The sequence below is a fragment of the Mobula birostris genome, chromosome 12, assembly GCF_030028105.1.
Source record: "Mobula birostris isolate sMobBir1 chromosome 12, sMobBir1.hap1, whole genome shotgun sequence".
Classification (NCBI taxonomy): Eukaryota; Metazoa; Chordata; class Chondrichthyes; order Myliobatiformes; family Myliobatidae; genus Mobula; species Mobula birostris.
In genome coordinates, this window is record NC_092381.1 from 111,655,617 (window position 1) to 111,669,726 (window position 14,110).

A 14,110-nucleotide genomic window follows, 5' to 3' on the forward strand; every position below is an offset into this window, starting at 1 on the left:
AATGATTCTCCTTAGCACTAATTATGACTGATAACTTACCTGTGCGCATTGATTTGTAGCTCTCTCCGTAAAGTGAATATACAAGCTAACTTCACCTCTGAGTGTGTGCTTTTAGTTATTTGATCTATAGTAGTACAGACACAACAAAGTCCACAATCAGTTCTTTGGTCTTGCTGACAATGAGTGCAAGATTGCTGCTGCGATACCATTCACCTAGCTGGAGTATCTTGCTCCTGTACACCCTGTGTTTATCAGTGACATGTCATGAATGTGGTGAAGTTGGAACAAGCCAATAATGATTAAAAATAAACATTTTCCCTGTGAATAAAATCATTATTCCTAGTGTGTGAGGGTGACTTACGGTTCAGTGGTTGCAAGAGACAGTGACACCTCTTTCCATTGAATTTCTGATTTACTTTAGTTCGAGAGTAGTCTGTAGCAAATTTCTTGTTGTGACATAGTAGAATTGAAAGCTGCTTGAAAGGATCAATGCTTTGACAGATGTGAAAATTGTACCTTTCAGCTCATTACACTAAGAGGAGCAATCCTGGAGGATGCAGTTCCATCAACGTCGAAACACGGCACAGTGCGAGGGCTTCCAATGAAAGAGGTGCTGGAGGCGGTGATACCGGAGCTGAACATCCAATGTCTGCGGCTGGCGTTCAGCACGCCTAAAGTGACAGAGCAGCTACTGAAACTGGATGAACAAGGGGTGAGCTCAAATCCTTCAAGTTTCAATATCACCCTGTAGTTTGTGGGGCCCTGTCCTGTTCTACCATTTACAGCTGTGCAGCATAGTCCTCAAATGGTCAAACAAAAAGCATCAGAGATTCTTCAGCATCTAATTAAAAAGACCACGAGATACAGGAGCAGAATTAGGCCACTTGACCCATCGACTGCTCTGCCATTTCATCATGGCTGATCCATTTTCCCTCTCAGCCCCAATCTCCTGCCTTCTCTCATATCCTTCATCCACTTACTAATCAAGAATCTATCAATCACTGCCTTAAATATGCCCAATGACTTGGCCTCCACAGCTGCCTGTGCAAAGAATTCCACAGATTCACCACTCTCTGGCTAAAGAAATTCCTCCTCATCTCGGTTCTGAAAGGATGCCTGTCTATTCTGAGGCTGTGTCCTCTGGTCCTAGACTCCCACACCATAGGAAATATCCTCTCCACATCCACTCTATCGAGGACTTTAAGCATTTGTTAGGTTTCGATGAGGTCACCCCTTATTCTTCTGAATTCCTGTGAGTACGGGACCAGAACTATTAAACACAACTCATATGAAAAGCCTTGCAATTCTGGAATCATTTTTGTGAACCTGCTCTGAACCCTCTCCAATGTCAGCACATCATTTCTTAGATAAGGGGCCCAAAACTGCTCACAGTACTCCAAGTGAGGCCTCACCAGTGCCTTGTAAAGTCTCAACATCACATCCTTGCTTTTATATCCTAGTCCTTTCGAAATGGATGCTAACATTGTATTTCCCTTCCTTGCCACTGACTTAACCTGCAAATTGTCTGCAAACCGTATCTCTTGTCTGAAATCACAGAACTCACGTTTATACATCTTTCTTTGTCTTGAAAGTGAAAAAAACAAAAATGAGGTAAAGTTTAGGGAGAGCACGGTAGTGAAGCAGTTAGTAATACTGTTACAACACCAAAAACCCAGGTTCAGTTCCTGCCACTGTGTGTAAGGAGTTTGTATAGTACGTTATCCCTATGGCCATGTATCTTGCAGGGAAATGAATCTACAGGTTAGTACAGTATCTGTGAACACTTATGTACTTTGATAAAAAGTTTTCTTTGAACTTTGAACGTGGGTTTCCTTCTGCATCCCAAGTCATTGCCAAATTAAGGCAGAGGTTGATAGTGTCGTGTAACCAAGATATCTTCAAGGAGCGATGCCTCAAAACGGCGATGTTCATCATTAAGGACCCCCATCACCCTGGTCATGCCCTGTTCTCATTGCTACCATCAGGGGGGAGGTACAGAAACTTGATGGCACACACTCAGTGATTCAGAAACAGCTTCTTCCCCTCTGCCATCGATTTCTGAGTAGACATTGAATGCATGAACACTACCTCACTACTTTCATTTCCGTTTTAAGAATCAGAATCAGGTTCAATATTACAGCAATATGTTGTGAAATTTGTTGTCTTTGTGCCGCCCGTACAACCCAATATACAAACATATAACAATAGATAAAAAAAACTGTGAATTACAGTCAGAATGTGTGTGTGTGTGTGTATATATATATATATATATACACACACACAGTAAACATAAATATAGACACATACACATACATATATGAAGTTATATTAAAAAAGTAGTGCAAGAATAGTAATAAAAGACAATTAAACAAGTAATGAGGTAGTGTTCATGGGTTATACTTACTGTAATTCATGGTTTTTAAAATTTTTATTTATTCCAATGTACTGCTGGAAAGACAACAAATTTCACAACAGATGCCAGTGATATTTAACTTGACTCTGATTCTGATTCTGATTGGTCAGGGCACGAAGGGATACGGGGAGAAGGCAGGAGATTAGGGCTGAGAAGGAAATGGATCCGCCATGATGAAATGGCGGAGCAGACTCGATGGGCCCAAATGACCTACTGAGTCCTGATCCTATATCTTGTGGTTTTATGGTCTTATCCCAAAAACGTATGGGCTGGTAGGTTAATTGGTCACATGAGTGTAATTGATGGGCAGGAGGGACCTGTAACCATGCCGTATTTCCAAATCTAAAAATCTAAATGTGTGATTTGTTTTAATCCCTGAATTAGTACATAGGACACTAGAACATTTGTTTGGTGATACCAAGTTTAAGTTGTGTTATGTCACCAACTTAAATTTGTACAAAGTTCAACATAAATTTATTATCAAAATACGTATCCCAGCCTTGAGATTCATCTTTATGCAGGCAGCCACAAAACAAAGAGACGCAATAGAATCCATGAGAAAAACCCACACAACAGACCAACGACAATCCAATGTGAGAAAAAAGAACAGATTGTGCAAACAATAAAAAAACTAAAAATAAAAAAATTTAAAAAATAAACAAGAACTGCAGAGTCCCCGATCAATAAGATGGTGCTGGCAACACACAATGACATTTTGCAGGCATCTCACTAAACTACTAGCTATTCTATTAAATTTTGATCAAAAGTTAAGTTTCACTAATAATAACCGTGAGATTATCAAATTATTGTTATATAGCGAACATTGGCATCAACACTGCTCTTCAAGTCTGCTATGTCTGAAATGAAGTTTGAGAGGTTCTTGGTTAGTCTGGGCATCATAGGTTATGGCAAGAAGACAGGAGAATATGGTTGAAAAGGCTAATAAATCAGCTATGATGAAATGCTGGAGCAGACTTGATGGGCCGAATGGCCTAATTCTTCACCTGTGTCACATGATCTTTAAGCGCCCTTGAAAAGATTCCAAACCCATACTGACATATTTAACTCTTTACTGCACTCTGCAATGACTCAGTAGGCAGTTCTGGAGAAAGAAGAAAGGACAATAAATGTTAGTTTATTCCATGTTCCTTGACTAAGTAAATAAAAAGAACCTGTTAAGTTTGTCAAATGAATTTCTTTGGATTTTCTGACAAACAGTTACAAAAGCAGTCGAGAGAGTGATGGCATGTCTTTTTGACAGGCTCTTGACAGGTAGCATTGTTGTTTGTGTAAGATGGGGGGTATAAGAAGTTTGTATCTTCTCCCCATGACTGTATTGATTTCCTCCAGGTGATCCAGTCTCCTACCTCATTTCAGAGTTCAAAGTAAATATTATTATCAATGTACATACATGTCAAGCGGCTGGGCTTGTATACTCTGGAATTTAGAAGGCTGAGAGGGGATCTTATTGAAACATATAAGATTATTAAGGGATTGGACACGCTGGAGGCAGGAAGCATGTTCCTGCTGATGGGTGAATCCAGAACCAGAGGCCACAGTTTAAGAATTAGGGGTAGGCCATTTAGAACGGAGTTGAGGAAAAACTTTTTCACCCAGAGAGTGGTGGATATATGGAATGCTCTGCCCCAGTAGACTGTGGAGGCCAAGTCTCTGGATGCTTTTGAAAAAGAGATGGATAGAGCTCTTAAAGATAGCGGAATCAAAGGTTATGGGGATAAGGCAGGAACTAGATACTGATAGTGGATGATCAGCCATGATCACAGTGAATGGCGGTGCTGGCTTGAAGGGCTGAATGGCCTACTCCTGCACCTATTGTCTATTGTCTATATACACCCTTGATATTCATTTTCCTGTGGGAATACTCAACAAATCTATAGAATAGTAACTATAACAGGATCAATGAAAGATCTACCAGAGTGTAGATGACAAAAAAACTGTGCAAATGCAAATATAAATAAATAGCAATAAATAACAAAACATAAGATAATGAGATAAAGAGCCCTTAAGTCAGATAATTGGTTGTGGCAACATCAATGATGGAGCAAGTGAGTGTAGTTAACCCTACTATTCAAGATTCTCATGGTTGAGAGGTAGTAGCTGGGAGGGGTAAAGGGCTGAAGGAGGAATCTGATAGGAGAGGAGAGCCACGATCCTTCATCAGGACCATGGGAGGAGAGGAGGGAAAACACAGGGAACTGATGGGCAGATGAGGAGAGGACGAGAGATGAGCATTTTCTATTTTTATTTCAGATTTTCCGTCACTTCATCAAGTCCCGATAAAAGATCTCGACCTAAAAACTTTGACTGTGCTCCCCTCCATAGATGCTGCTTGACTTGCTGAGTTCCTCCAGCACTTTGTGTATGCCATAGTACCTAACCTACCTGGTGGCGGTACATAACGAGCGGTGATTGATAAGTTCGTGGCCTAAGGTAGAAGGAGTCGATTTTAGAAAACCTAGCACATTTATTTTTCAACATAGTCCCCTCCTACATTTACACACTTAGTCCAGCGGTCGTGGAGCATACGGATCTTGGACTTCCAAGAAGTGTCTACAGCAGGGGTGATTGATAAGTTAGTGGCCTAAGATAGAAGGAGATGAGTTATACAGCTCTCGTTACATGCACATGCAGTTCAATGCTTTGAGTGATTATGCAGAAAGTTTGAAGTTAATAACTCATCTCCTTCTACCCTAGGCCACGAACTTATCAATCACCCCTGCTGTGGACACTTTCTGGAAGTCCAAGATCCGTATGCTCCACGACCACTGGACTAAGTGTGTAAATGTAGGAGGGGACTATGTTGAGAAATAAATGTGCTAGGTTTTCTAAAATGGACTCCTTCTCCCTTTGGCCACGAACTTATCAATCACTCCTCGTACAAAGGTCTGGAAGCAGGCTCTTTCAGTTGGAGGTTATATTTAGGGGTTATGCAAGGTGTGGATCAATGGATGAGAGCAAGAACCAGTATCAGGTTTAATATCACCGGCATATGTTGTGAAATTGTTAACTTTGCGGCAACAGTACAATACAATACATGATAACATAGATAAAGAACTGCCAATTACAGTAAGACCATAAGACCATAAGACAAAGGAGCAGAAGTAGGCCATTCGGCCCATCGAGTCCGCTCCGCCATTCCATCATGAGCTGATCTATTTTATCCTATTTAGTCCCACTGCCCCGCCTTCTCACCATAACCCTTGATGCCCTGGCTACTCAGATACCTATCAATCTCTGCCTTAAAGACACCCAATGACTTGGCCTCCACTGCTGCCCGTGGCAACAAATTCCATAGATTCACCAGCCTCTGACTAAAAAAATTTTTTCGCATTTCTGTTCTGAAAGGGCGCCCTTCAATCCTGAAGTCATGCCCTCTCGTACTAGACTCCCCCATCATGGGAAACAACTTTGCCACATCCACTCAGTCCATGCCTTTTAACATTCGAAATGTTTCTATGAGGTCTCCTCTCATTCTTCTAAACTCCAAGGAATACAGTCCAAGAGCGGACAAACGTTCCTCATATGTTAACCCTCTCATTCCCGGAATCATTCCAGTGAATCTTCTCTGTACCCTCTCCAACGTCAGCACATCCTTTCTTAAATAAGGAGACCAAAACTGCCCACAGTATTCCAAGTGAGGTCTCACCAGTGCCTTATAGAGCCTCAACATCACATCCCTGCTCCTATACTCTATTCCTCTAGAAATGAATGCCAACATTGCATTCGCCTTCTTCACTACCGACTCAACCTGGAGGTTAACTTTAAGGGAATCCTGTACGAGGACTCCCAAGTCCTGTTGCATCTCAGAACTTTGAATTCTTTCCCCAGTTAAATAATAGTCTGCCCGTTTATTTTTTCTGCCAAAGTGTATAACCATACACTTTCCAACATTGTACTTCATTTGCCACTTCTCTGCCCATTCTTCCAATCTATCCAAGTCTCTCTGCAGACTCTCCATTTCCTCAGCACTACCGGCCCCTCCACCTATCTTCGTATCATCAGCAAACTTAGCCACAAAGCCATCTATTCCATAATCCAAATCGTTGATGTACAATGTAAAAAGAAGCGGCCCCAACACAGACCCCTGTGGAACACCACTGGTAACCAGCAGCCAACCAGAATAGGATCCCTTTATTCCCACTCTCTGTTTCCTGACAATCAGCCAACGCTCTATCCACGTATGTAACTTTCCCGTAATTCCATGGGCTCTTATCTTGTTAAGCAGCCTCATGTGTGGCACCTTGTCAAAGGCCTTCTGAATATATATATATATATGAAATAGTTAAAGTAGTGCAAAGACGGAAATAAAAAAGTAGGAAGGTTGTGTTTACGGGTTCAATGTTCATTCAGAAATCAGATGATGGAGGGGAAGAGGCTGTTCTTGAATCATTGAGTGTGTGCCTTCAGACTTCTGTACCTCTTTCCTGGTGGTAGCGATGAGAAGAGGGCATGCCCTGGGTGATGGGGTCCTTAATGATGGATGCCTTTTCTGAGGCATCGCTTCTTGAAGGTGTCTTGGATACTACAGAGGCTAGTGCCCATTTTGGAGATGACTAATTTTACAAGAGGGAAACCCTGTTAGTGAATGGATGCAAAGCTGCCTTTGATTTATTATTGATTTGCTGGTGACTGTTGTGCTTTTATTACCTCTACAGCTCAGTAGAAAGCATAAAGTCGGCATTCTGTATTGTACAGCTGGCCAGGGCTCTGAAGAAGAGATGTACAACAATGAGGAAGCAGGTCCTGCCTTTGAGGAATTCCTGGATCAACTTGGGGAAAAAGTACTCCTCAAGGGTTTTAATAAATATGCAGCACAACTGGATACAAAAAGTAAGTGCATTTTTAAATAAATGGTTTTTAATAGTTATTTCCTATTCAGAATGCAGGAGGAACCCACCAGAAAAAGGCAGTATCTATGGAAATAAATAGACAGTCATTGTTTTGGGGCAAGACCCTTTTTGAGGACTGGAAAGGAAGGGGAAAGATGCCAGAATAAAACGGTGGGGAGAGTGGGGAAGGAGGATAGCTGGAAGGTGATAGGTGAAGATAGAGGGCTGGAAAGAAAGGATCTGATAGGAGAGGAGAGTGGACCATAGCAGAAAGGAAAGGAGGAGGGGCACCGGGGAAGTGAGAAGAGGTAAGAGGTCAGAGCGGGAAATAGAGGGGGGGGGACTTGTAACCAGAAGGAGAAATCAATATTCATACCATCAGGTTAGAGACTACCCAGATGGAATTTAAGGTGTTACTAGTGTTCATGGGTTCAGAAAGCTGATGACAGATGTGAAGAAGAAAAATTTGCAGAAGGAGCGAGGCATGGACCCTGGAAGAAAGGGAGTCTTTTCAACAGCATTGATCAAAGTGGTGAGAAGCTGTGAGGGAAGTGTAAGACTTAATACAAAAAAAAGACTGCTTCCACATTTCAGTCGGTTTATTAGCGTATCGGTTTACTTTCTGTGGATTGTGTTGAAGTTGCGGCAAGGCAAGGGTTAACATAATGTCCAGGTGGGGATGGAATGCAGACAGCCAGGCGAGTACGGGCTTTGAAGAGCAGAGCTTCTCTTTGCATAGGGAGATGAGATAAGTATATAGCAGGAGGATGCAAAACATTGTTTAAAATAAACTTCAAAGTATCAGCAGTTTTGATTTTAACGCCTGTATTGTGAATGGTGATTGATCTTCCAAATAAAGAATTCAAACATACACCTAGCAGTTTGGACACTTGATCCACTATCGTACATGAAGACAGAGAAGAACACCACTTTAAATGGGAAACACGACGCAGGCATGAGAATTTTCAGAAGCATAGTTCTCTTCTGATAACGCTGTAAAGAAACATATCATCTGGAACTCCTAAGAGTCAAAGAAATATGAGCCAATAGAATTTGAAGGTCATCTGAAGGGGTAGCCAATCAGGACCGAGGCAAGTGTTTGGGGTCCTATATAAACGCGAGCACTCCCAGAGGGAAACACCAACCTCTGCTCACTGAGGATGTCAGCTCGACTGGTGATGAAACGTCTGCAGGCTAGTTGCCAAGCTCAGCAAACACAGCAACATCAAACCCACACTATTTGCCAAATGGTTAATATTCATAACTGCTTGTTAATTCTATATAAAATTGGCATTTCTCTGTGTCAGACTTCAGTGTGTGTGACGGGCCATGCTGTTTTCTTCTGCACAAGTAAAATAAAGTTTGGTTGAGGAATGAGTGCGAGTTTTCAAAGTCCAGTTAATTGGTGATGACAACTGGGGGAAAATTGAAATAAAGATCAAAAGGTGAATCAAAAATACATTGTAATAACAACAAAAGTACTTAAAGGGTTTGCATCTCCTGAGGAACCTTAGTGGGTAGCATCCCAATGGTTAACTGGCCTTGAGTTTTACAGATTGTCACGGCCCAGCTGTGGAATTCTAGAATTCTTCGATTTTAGTTAAGGTGTAATTGTCATTCAACCACACATGAATACCCATGAATACAGCTTAACAAAACAGCGTTCCTCTGGGGCCAAGGTATGAAACACAATATTAACAGTCATACACAGCACAAGGGACATTTAGCACATATAAGATTGCAGTAAAATACAGTTTACTATAACAACCTACCGATGCTCTCCACTAAAATCGAGGCGAGAAGACTGCAACTAGCGGGGCACTGTCTACGCCACCCCGAGCTACCTGCCAGCCTAGTCAGCATATGGGAGCCCAAGCACGGGAGTATGAACCCTGGGCGCCCTCTCAAGACTATGGTCAACACGCTCCTAGAAGACAGCGGAGCGGCTAATGTAGATGAACTGAACACACTGATGAGGGAGAGGGAGAAGTGGAGAGTCTGTCATCGTACCCGACACCGGCCCCCTAGGCCTGGGTCAAAGTAGTAGTAGTAGTAAAATACAGTTACACATAAAAAGAGCAGAATTAGGCAACTCTGCTCTGCCGTTCCATCATGGCTGATTTATTAACCCTCTCAACTCCATTCTCCTGTCTTTTCCTCGTAACTTTGACACCCTTACCAATCAAAAACAGATCACCCTCTGCTTTAAATAACTCGGCCTCCACAGCTCCCTTCTGGAAAGTGCCATTAGCCTATTAAAACAAAAACTTCACGCCATCTTGAATGTTTCTTCCCCTGTCCGCTCCCCAGGCAGTTAATAAGGCATAGGAGCAAATAGACCATTCAGCCCATTGAGTCTGCTCAGCCATTCCATCCTGGCTGAATCATTATCCCTCTCAACCCCATTGTCTTGCCTTCTCCTGTTCCTTACTAATAAGACATAAGACAGTAATGAGACGTGAATAAGATAGTCCTGATGGTGTTACTCTTTCTGGTGATAGTTCTTGAAAGTAATATTGAAATGTTTTCTATTTTCAGCGGACTCGACTGGAACTCACTCCCTCTACACAACATACCTGGACTATGAGATCATGTTCCATGTGTCCACCATGCTTCCATACACCCCTAACAATCGGCAGCAGGTTGGTAATATTTGTAATGGCCATTACCTTTTTTTTTAATTTTATTGAAATACAGCGTGGAGTTGGCCTTTCCAGCACTTTGATCCTTGCTACTCAACAACCCCCGATTTAATCCTAGCCTATTACGGGACAATTTACAATGATTAATCAACTCACCAACCAGTACGTCTTTGGAGTGCGGGAGCACCCGGAGGAAACCCACGCGGTCACAGGGAGAATGTACAAACTCTTTACAGGCAGCAGTGGGAATTGGACCCGGGTCACCTGTACTGCAAAGCGCTGTGCTGACCACTACACTACCGTGCTGACCTGTAAAATAAATCACAGCATGAGGGGACTGTTTGATCATGATGCCTTTGAATGTGAAAGCATGCTCCGTTCTCCACCCCATTCTTTGACTATAACCCAGGAACTGTTTCATCCTCCAAACTTTACCCATTGGCCTTTAAATTTCTTTTGTGGAATTTGCTTCTGTCATCCGTTTCCAGGAATGCATTCAAATTCCTGACAACCAAGCAAAAAGAAATGTTTGTCTATTTAGCAATACAGCGTGGAGTAGGCCCTCCCTGCACTTCGCGCCACACTGCTCAGCAATTTCTGATTTAATGCTAGTCTAATCACGGGACAACTTACAATGACTAACTAACCTACCAACCGGGACATCTTTGGACTGTGGGAGGAAACTGGAGCACCTGGAGGAAATCTACGTGGTCACTGAGAGGAAGTACAAACTTACGGGCAGCAGTGGGAACTGAATCCAGGTCACTTGTACTGCAAAGCATGTGCTGAGCACTGCGCTACCATGCCACGCTTTGTTTGTGAGGGTATGTATGTCTGAAGGTTGTACAATAAATCCAGCAATACGCTGGTTGCTGAGTTCTGCAAGTGAATACAGAGTTATGTAAAGCACGATGACCAAGATTTCATGAGAAAATTCTAACAGGGGCTTCACACACAGTGATCTCTGTACGCCTGAGCTGAAGGGCAAGGAGCCATGCATCTTACCACTGATTAGTGAGGGCACCATCGGATTCCGAGTGGCTGACGCTCTCAGAAGACTAACGACCACTTCCATATGATGAATTTGTGAAAACCTACAGAAGGAAAATTGTCATACCTTCAAGACAAGAATTACAAAACCTATAAAGGGGGTGGGTGGGAGGGAGGAACGGGGCCTGTTTTGCTGTTGTTTTGTTGCTTGTTGTGTTCTGTGTTGTTCTGCTGAACATTGTGGGCATACTATGTTGGCACCGGATTCATTCGTGTGGAGAGACTTGCAGGCTGACCCCAGCTCATCCTTACGTATGTTGGTTGTTAACACAAACAGTGCATTTCATTGTATATACACAGGATAAATAAATCTCAACCTGGAATGATCAATCATTACATAATTTACAGCTGTGTTAGTTGGTTGAAATATAGTATTTAAAGATCTACAGTAATAGCGTACCGTGCTGTTTCACTAAATAAATATTTAAAAACTGAGTGCTCATGATGCCCTAATCTGCATAGAGATATAAGCACAGAGGTAGTAGCGACAGATACAACTACATATAGAGGTCTGAGACCATGAACATTCCTTTGCACTGCTTATTTTTGTAATTTATAGTAATTTTGTGTTCTTGCCATAAACTGATGCCTTAAAACAAGACATTACATGTCATGCATGTTGGTGATAATAGATCTAGCAATTAGCACAAGGCTTTACAGTACCATCTTCTGTCTGTTGGGAGTTTGTACATTCTCCCCTTGATCGCATGGGTTTCCGGGTACTCTGGTTTCCTCCCACAGGCAAAAGGTGTACAGGGAGAGAGTGGACAACAGGAGAAAGGGAAGGAGGAAGGGACTCGCGTAAGGTGATAGACAGGTGAGAAGGTGAAAAAGGTCAGAGTGGGGAATACAGGAGGGAGTTGGGAAGTCTGTTTACTGAAAGGAGAAATTCGATATTCATGCCATCAGGTAGAGGCTACCCAGATAGAATATAAGTTGTTGCTCCTCCGCCCTGAGGGTGGCCTCATCTTGGCAGAAGAATGGCCGTGGACTGGCATGTTAAGATAATAACGGTCAGGGTTAGTAAGTTGTGGGCGTGCTATGTTGGTGCCAGGAGCACGGTGACACTTATGGGCAGCCCCGAGCACAACCTCACTAATTTGATCTGAAACAAATGACACATTTCATTATATGTTTCGAGGCAATTACAGTATCTCTCTCTGATTATGACTTTGCTGACTTGCATGACCTTGTGATTCAGTGGCTAAACGATGTACCAAAGTGAGTATTTTGCAGCCCGTTGTTAATGAGCCAATACCTGTGTGTTCTCACAGCTTCTCCGAAAGCGGCACATCGGCAATGACATCGTCACCATCATTTTCCAGGAACCCGGGGCTCTGCCATTCACACCAAAGACTGTCCGTTCCCACTTCCAGCATGTGTTCGTCATTGTCAGGGTCAATAATCCATGCACTGAGAATGTGTGCTACAGGTGAGTGATGTCACTGTGAATTTGTGTTACAGGTGAGTGATGTCACTGAGAATGTGTGTTACAGGTGAGTGACGTCACTGAAAATGTGTGCTACAGGTGAGTGATGTCACTGTGAATGTGTATTACAGGTGAGTGATGTCACTGTGAACGTGTGTTAGTGATGTCACTGAGGTGAGGGCTTAATAACAGAAAGTACGTGGAATTCCTTTCACAACATTAGCACAGTTGAGTGGTGCCACAGCAACGACCTTTAACTCAATGTCAGCAAGACCAAGGAGCAAATTATAGACTTCAGGAGGAGGAAACCAGAGGTCCATGAGCCAGTCCTCATTGGAGGATCAGTGGAAGAGAGGGCCAGCAACTTTAAATCCATCAGAGTTATCATTTCAGAGGACCTGTCCTGGGCCCAGCACATAGAGTGCCTATAAAAAGTATTCACCCCACCACCTTGAAAGTTTTCATGTTTTATTGTTTTACAACATTGAGACACTGTGGATTTAATTTGGCTTTTTTGACACCGAGAAAAAAAAACTCTTTCATGTCAAAGTGAAAACAGATCTCTACAAAGTGACTTTAATTGATTACAAATATATAAAAAACAAAATAATTGATTGCGTAAGTATTCACCTCCTTCAAGTCAGTTTTCAGTCGATGCACCTTTGACAGCAATTACAGTCTTGAGTCTGTGTGGTCAGGTCTCTATCAGCTTTGCACAGCTGGACACTGCAGTTTTCCCCATTCTTTACAAAGCTGCTCGAGCTCTCAGATTGCATGGGGATCGTGATGAACAGCTCTTTGCAGTCCATTTATAAATTCTCTGTTGAGGTCAGGACTCTGACTTGGTCACTCCAGGACCTTAACTTTGTTGTTTTTAAGCCATTCCTGTGTAGCTTTGGCTTTATGCTTGAGGTCATTGTCTTGCTGGGAAACAAATCTTCTCCCAAGTTGTAGTTTTCTTGCAGACTGCATCAGGTTTTCCTCCAGGATTTCCCTGTATTTTGCTGCATTCATTTTACCCTCTACCTTCACAAGCCTTCCAGGGCCTGCTGCAGTGAAGCATCCCACAGTATGATGCAGACACCACCATGCTTCACGGTAGGGATGGTGTGTTTTTGATGATATGCGCTGTTCGACAGCTCAATTTTGGTTTCAGCAGGCCATAGAATCTTCTTCCAGCTGACTTCAGAGTCTCCCACGTGCCTTCTGGCAAACTCAAGCCGAGATTTCATGTGAAATTTTTTTCAACAGTGGCTTTTTCTTTGTCACTCTCCCATAAAGCTGTGACTGGTGAAGAACCCGGGCAACAGTTGTTGTATGTGCAGTCTCTTCCATCTCAGCCACTGAAGCTTGTAACTCCTCCAGAGTTGTCATAGGTCTCTTGGTGGCCTCCCTCACTAGTCCCCATCTTTTCACTGTCTTCTGAGGACGGCCTGCTCTAGGCAGATTTACAGCTGAGCCACATTCTTTCCATTTCCTGATGACTGACTTAACTGTACTCCAGGGGATATTCAGTGACTTGGAAATTTTCTAGTATCCATCTCCTGACTTGTGCTTTTCAATAACCTTTTTCCAGAGTTGCTTGGAGAGTTCTTTTGTCTTCATTGTGTAGCTTTTGCCAGGATACTGGCTGACCAACAGTTGGACCTTCCAGATACAGGTGTATTTTTATTACAATTGATTGAAACATCTTGACTGCATAAAGGTCTCCCAAAACAGATCTCCA

The 14,110-nt window shown here is 42.7% G+C and overlaps 1 protein-coding gene across 10 annotated transcripts in view; it reads left to right on the forward strand.

Annotated features, from left to right (window-relative positions):
- Positions 1-14,110, forward strand: part of sipa1l3 (signal-induced proliferation-associated 1 like 3) — a 406,609-nt gene that overhangs the window by 231,935 nt on the left and 160,564 nt on the right. For all 10 annotated transcript variants that reach the window (XM_072274491.1, XM_072274490.1, XM_072274495.1 and 7 more), the window contains 4 exons: positions 524-712; positions 7,090-7,264; positions 9,802-9,905; positions 12,230-12,387. In XM_072274491.1, coding sequence (XP_072130592.1) covers positions 524-712; positions 7,090-7,264; positions 9,802-9,905; positions 12,230-12,387 — 626 coding nt within the window. The remainder of the gene's footprint in view (positions 1-523; positions 713-7,089; positions 7,265-9,801; positions 9,906-12,229; positions 12,388-14,110) is intronic.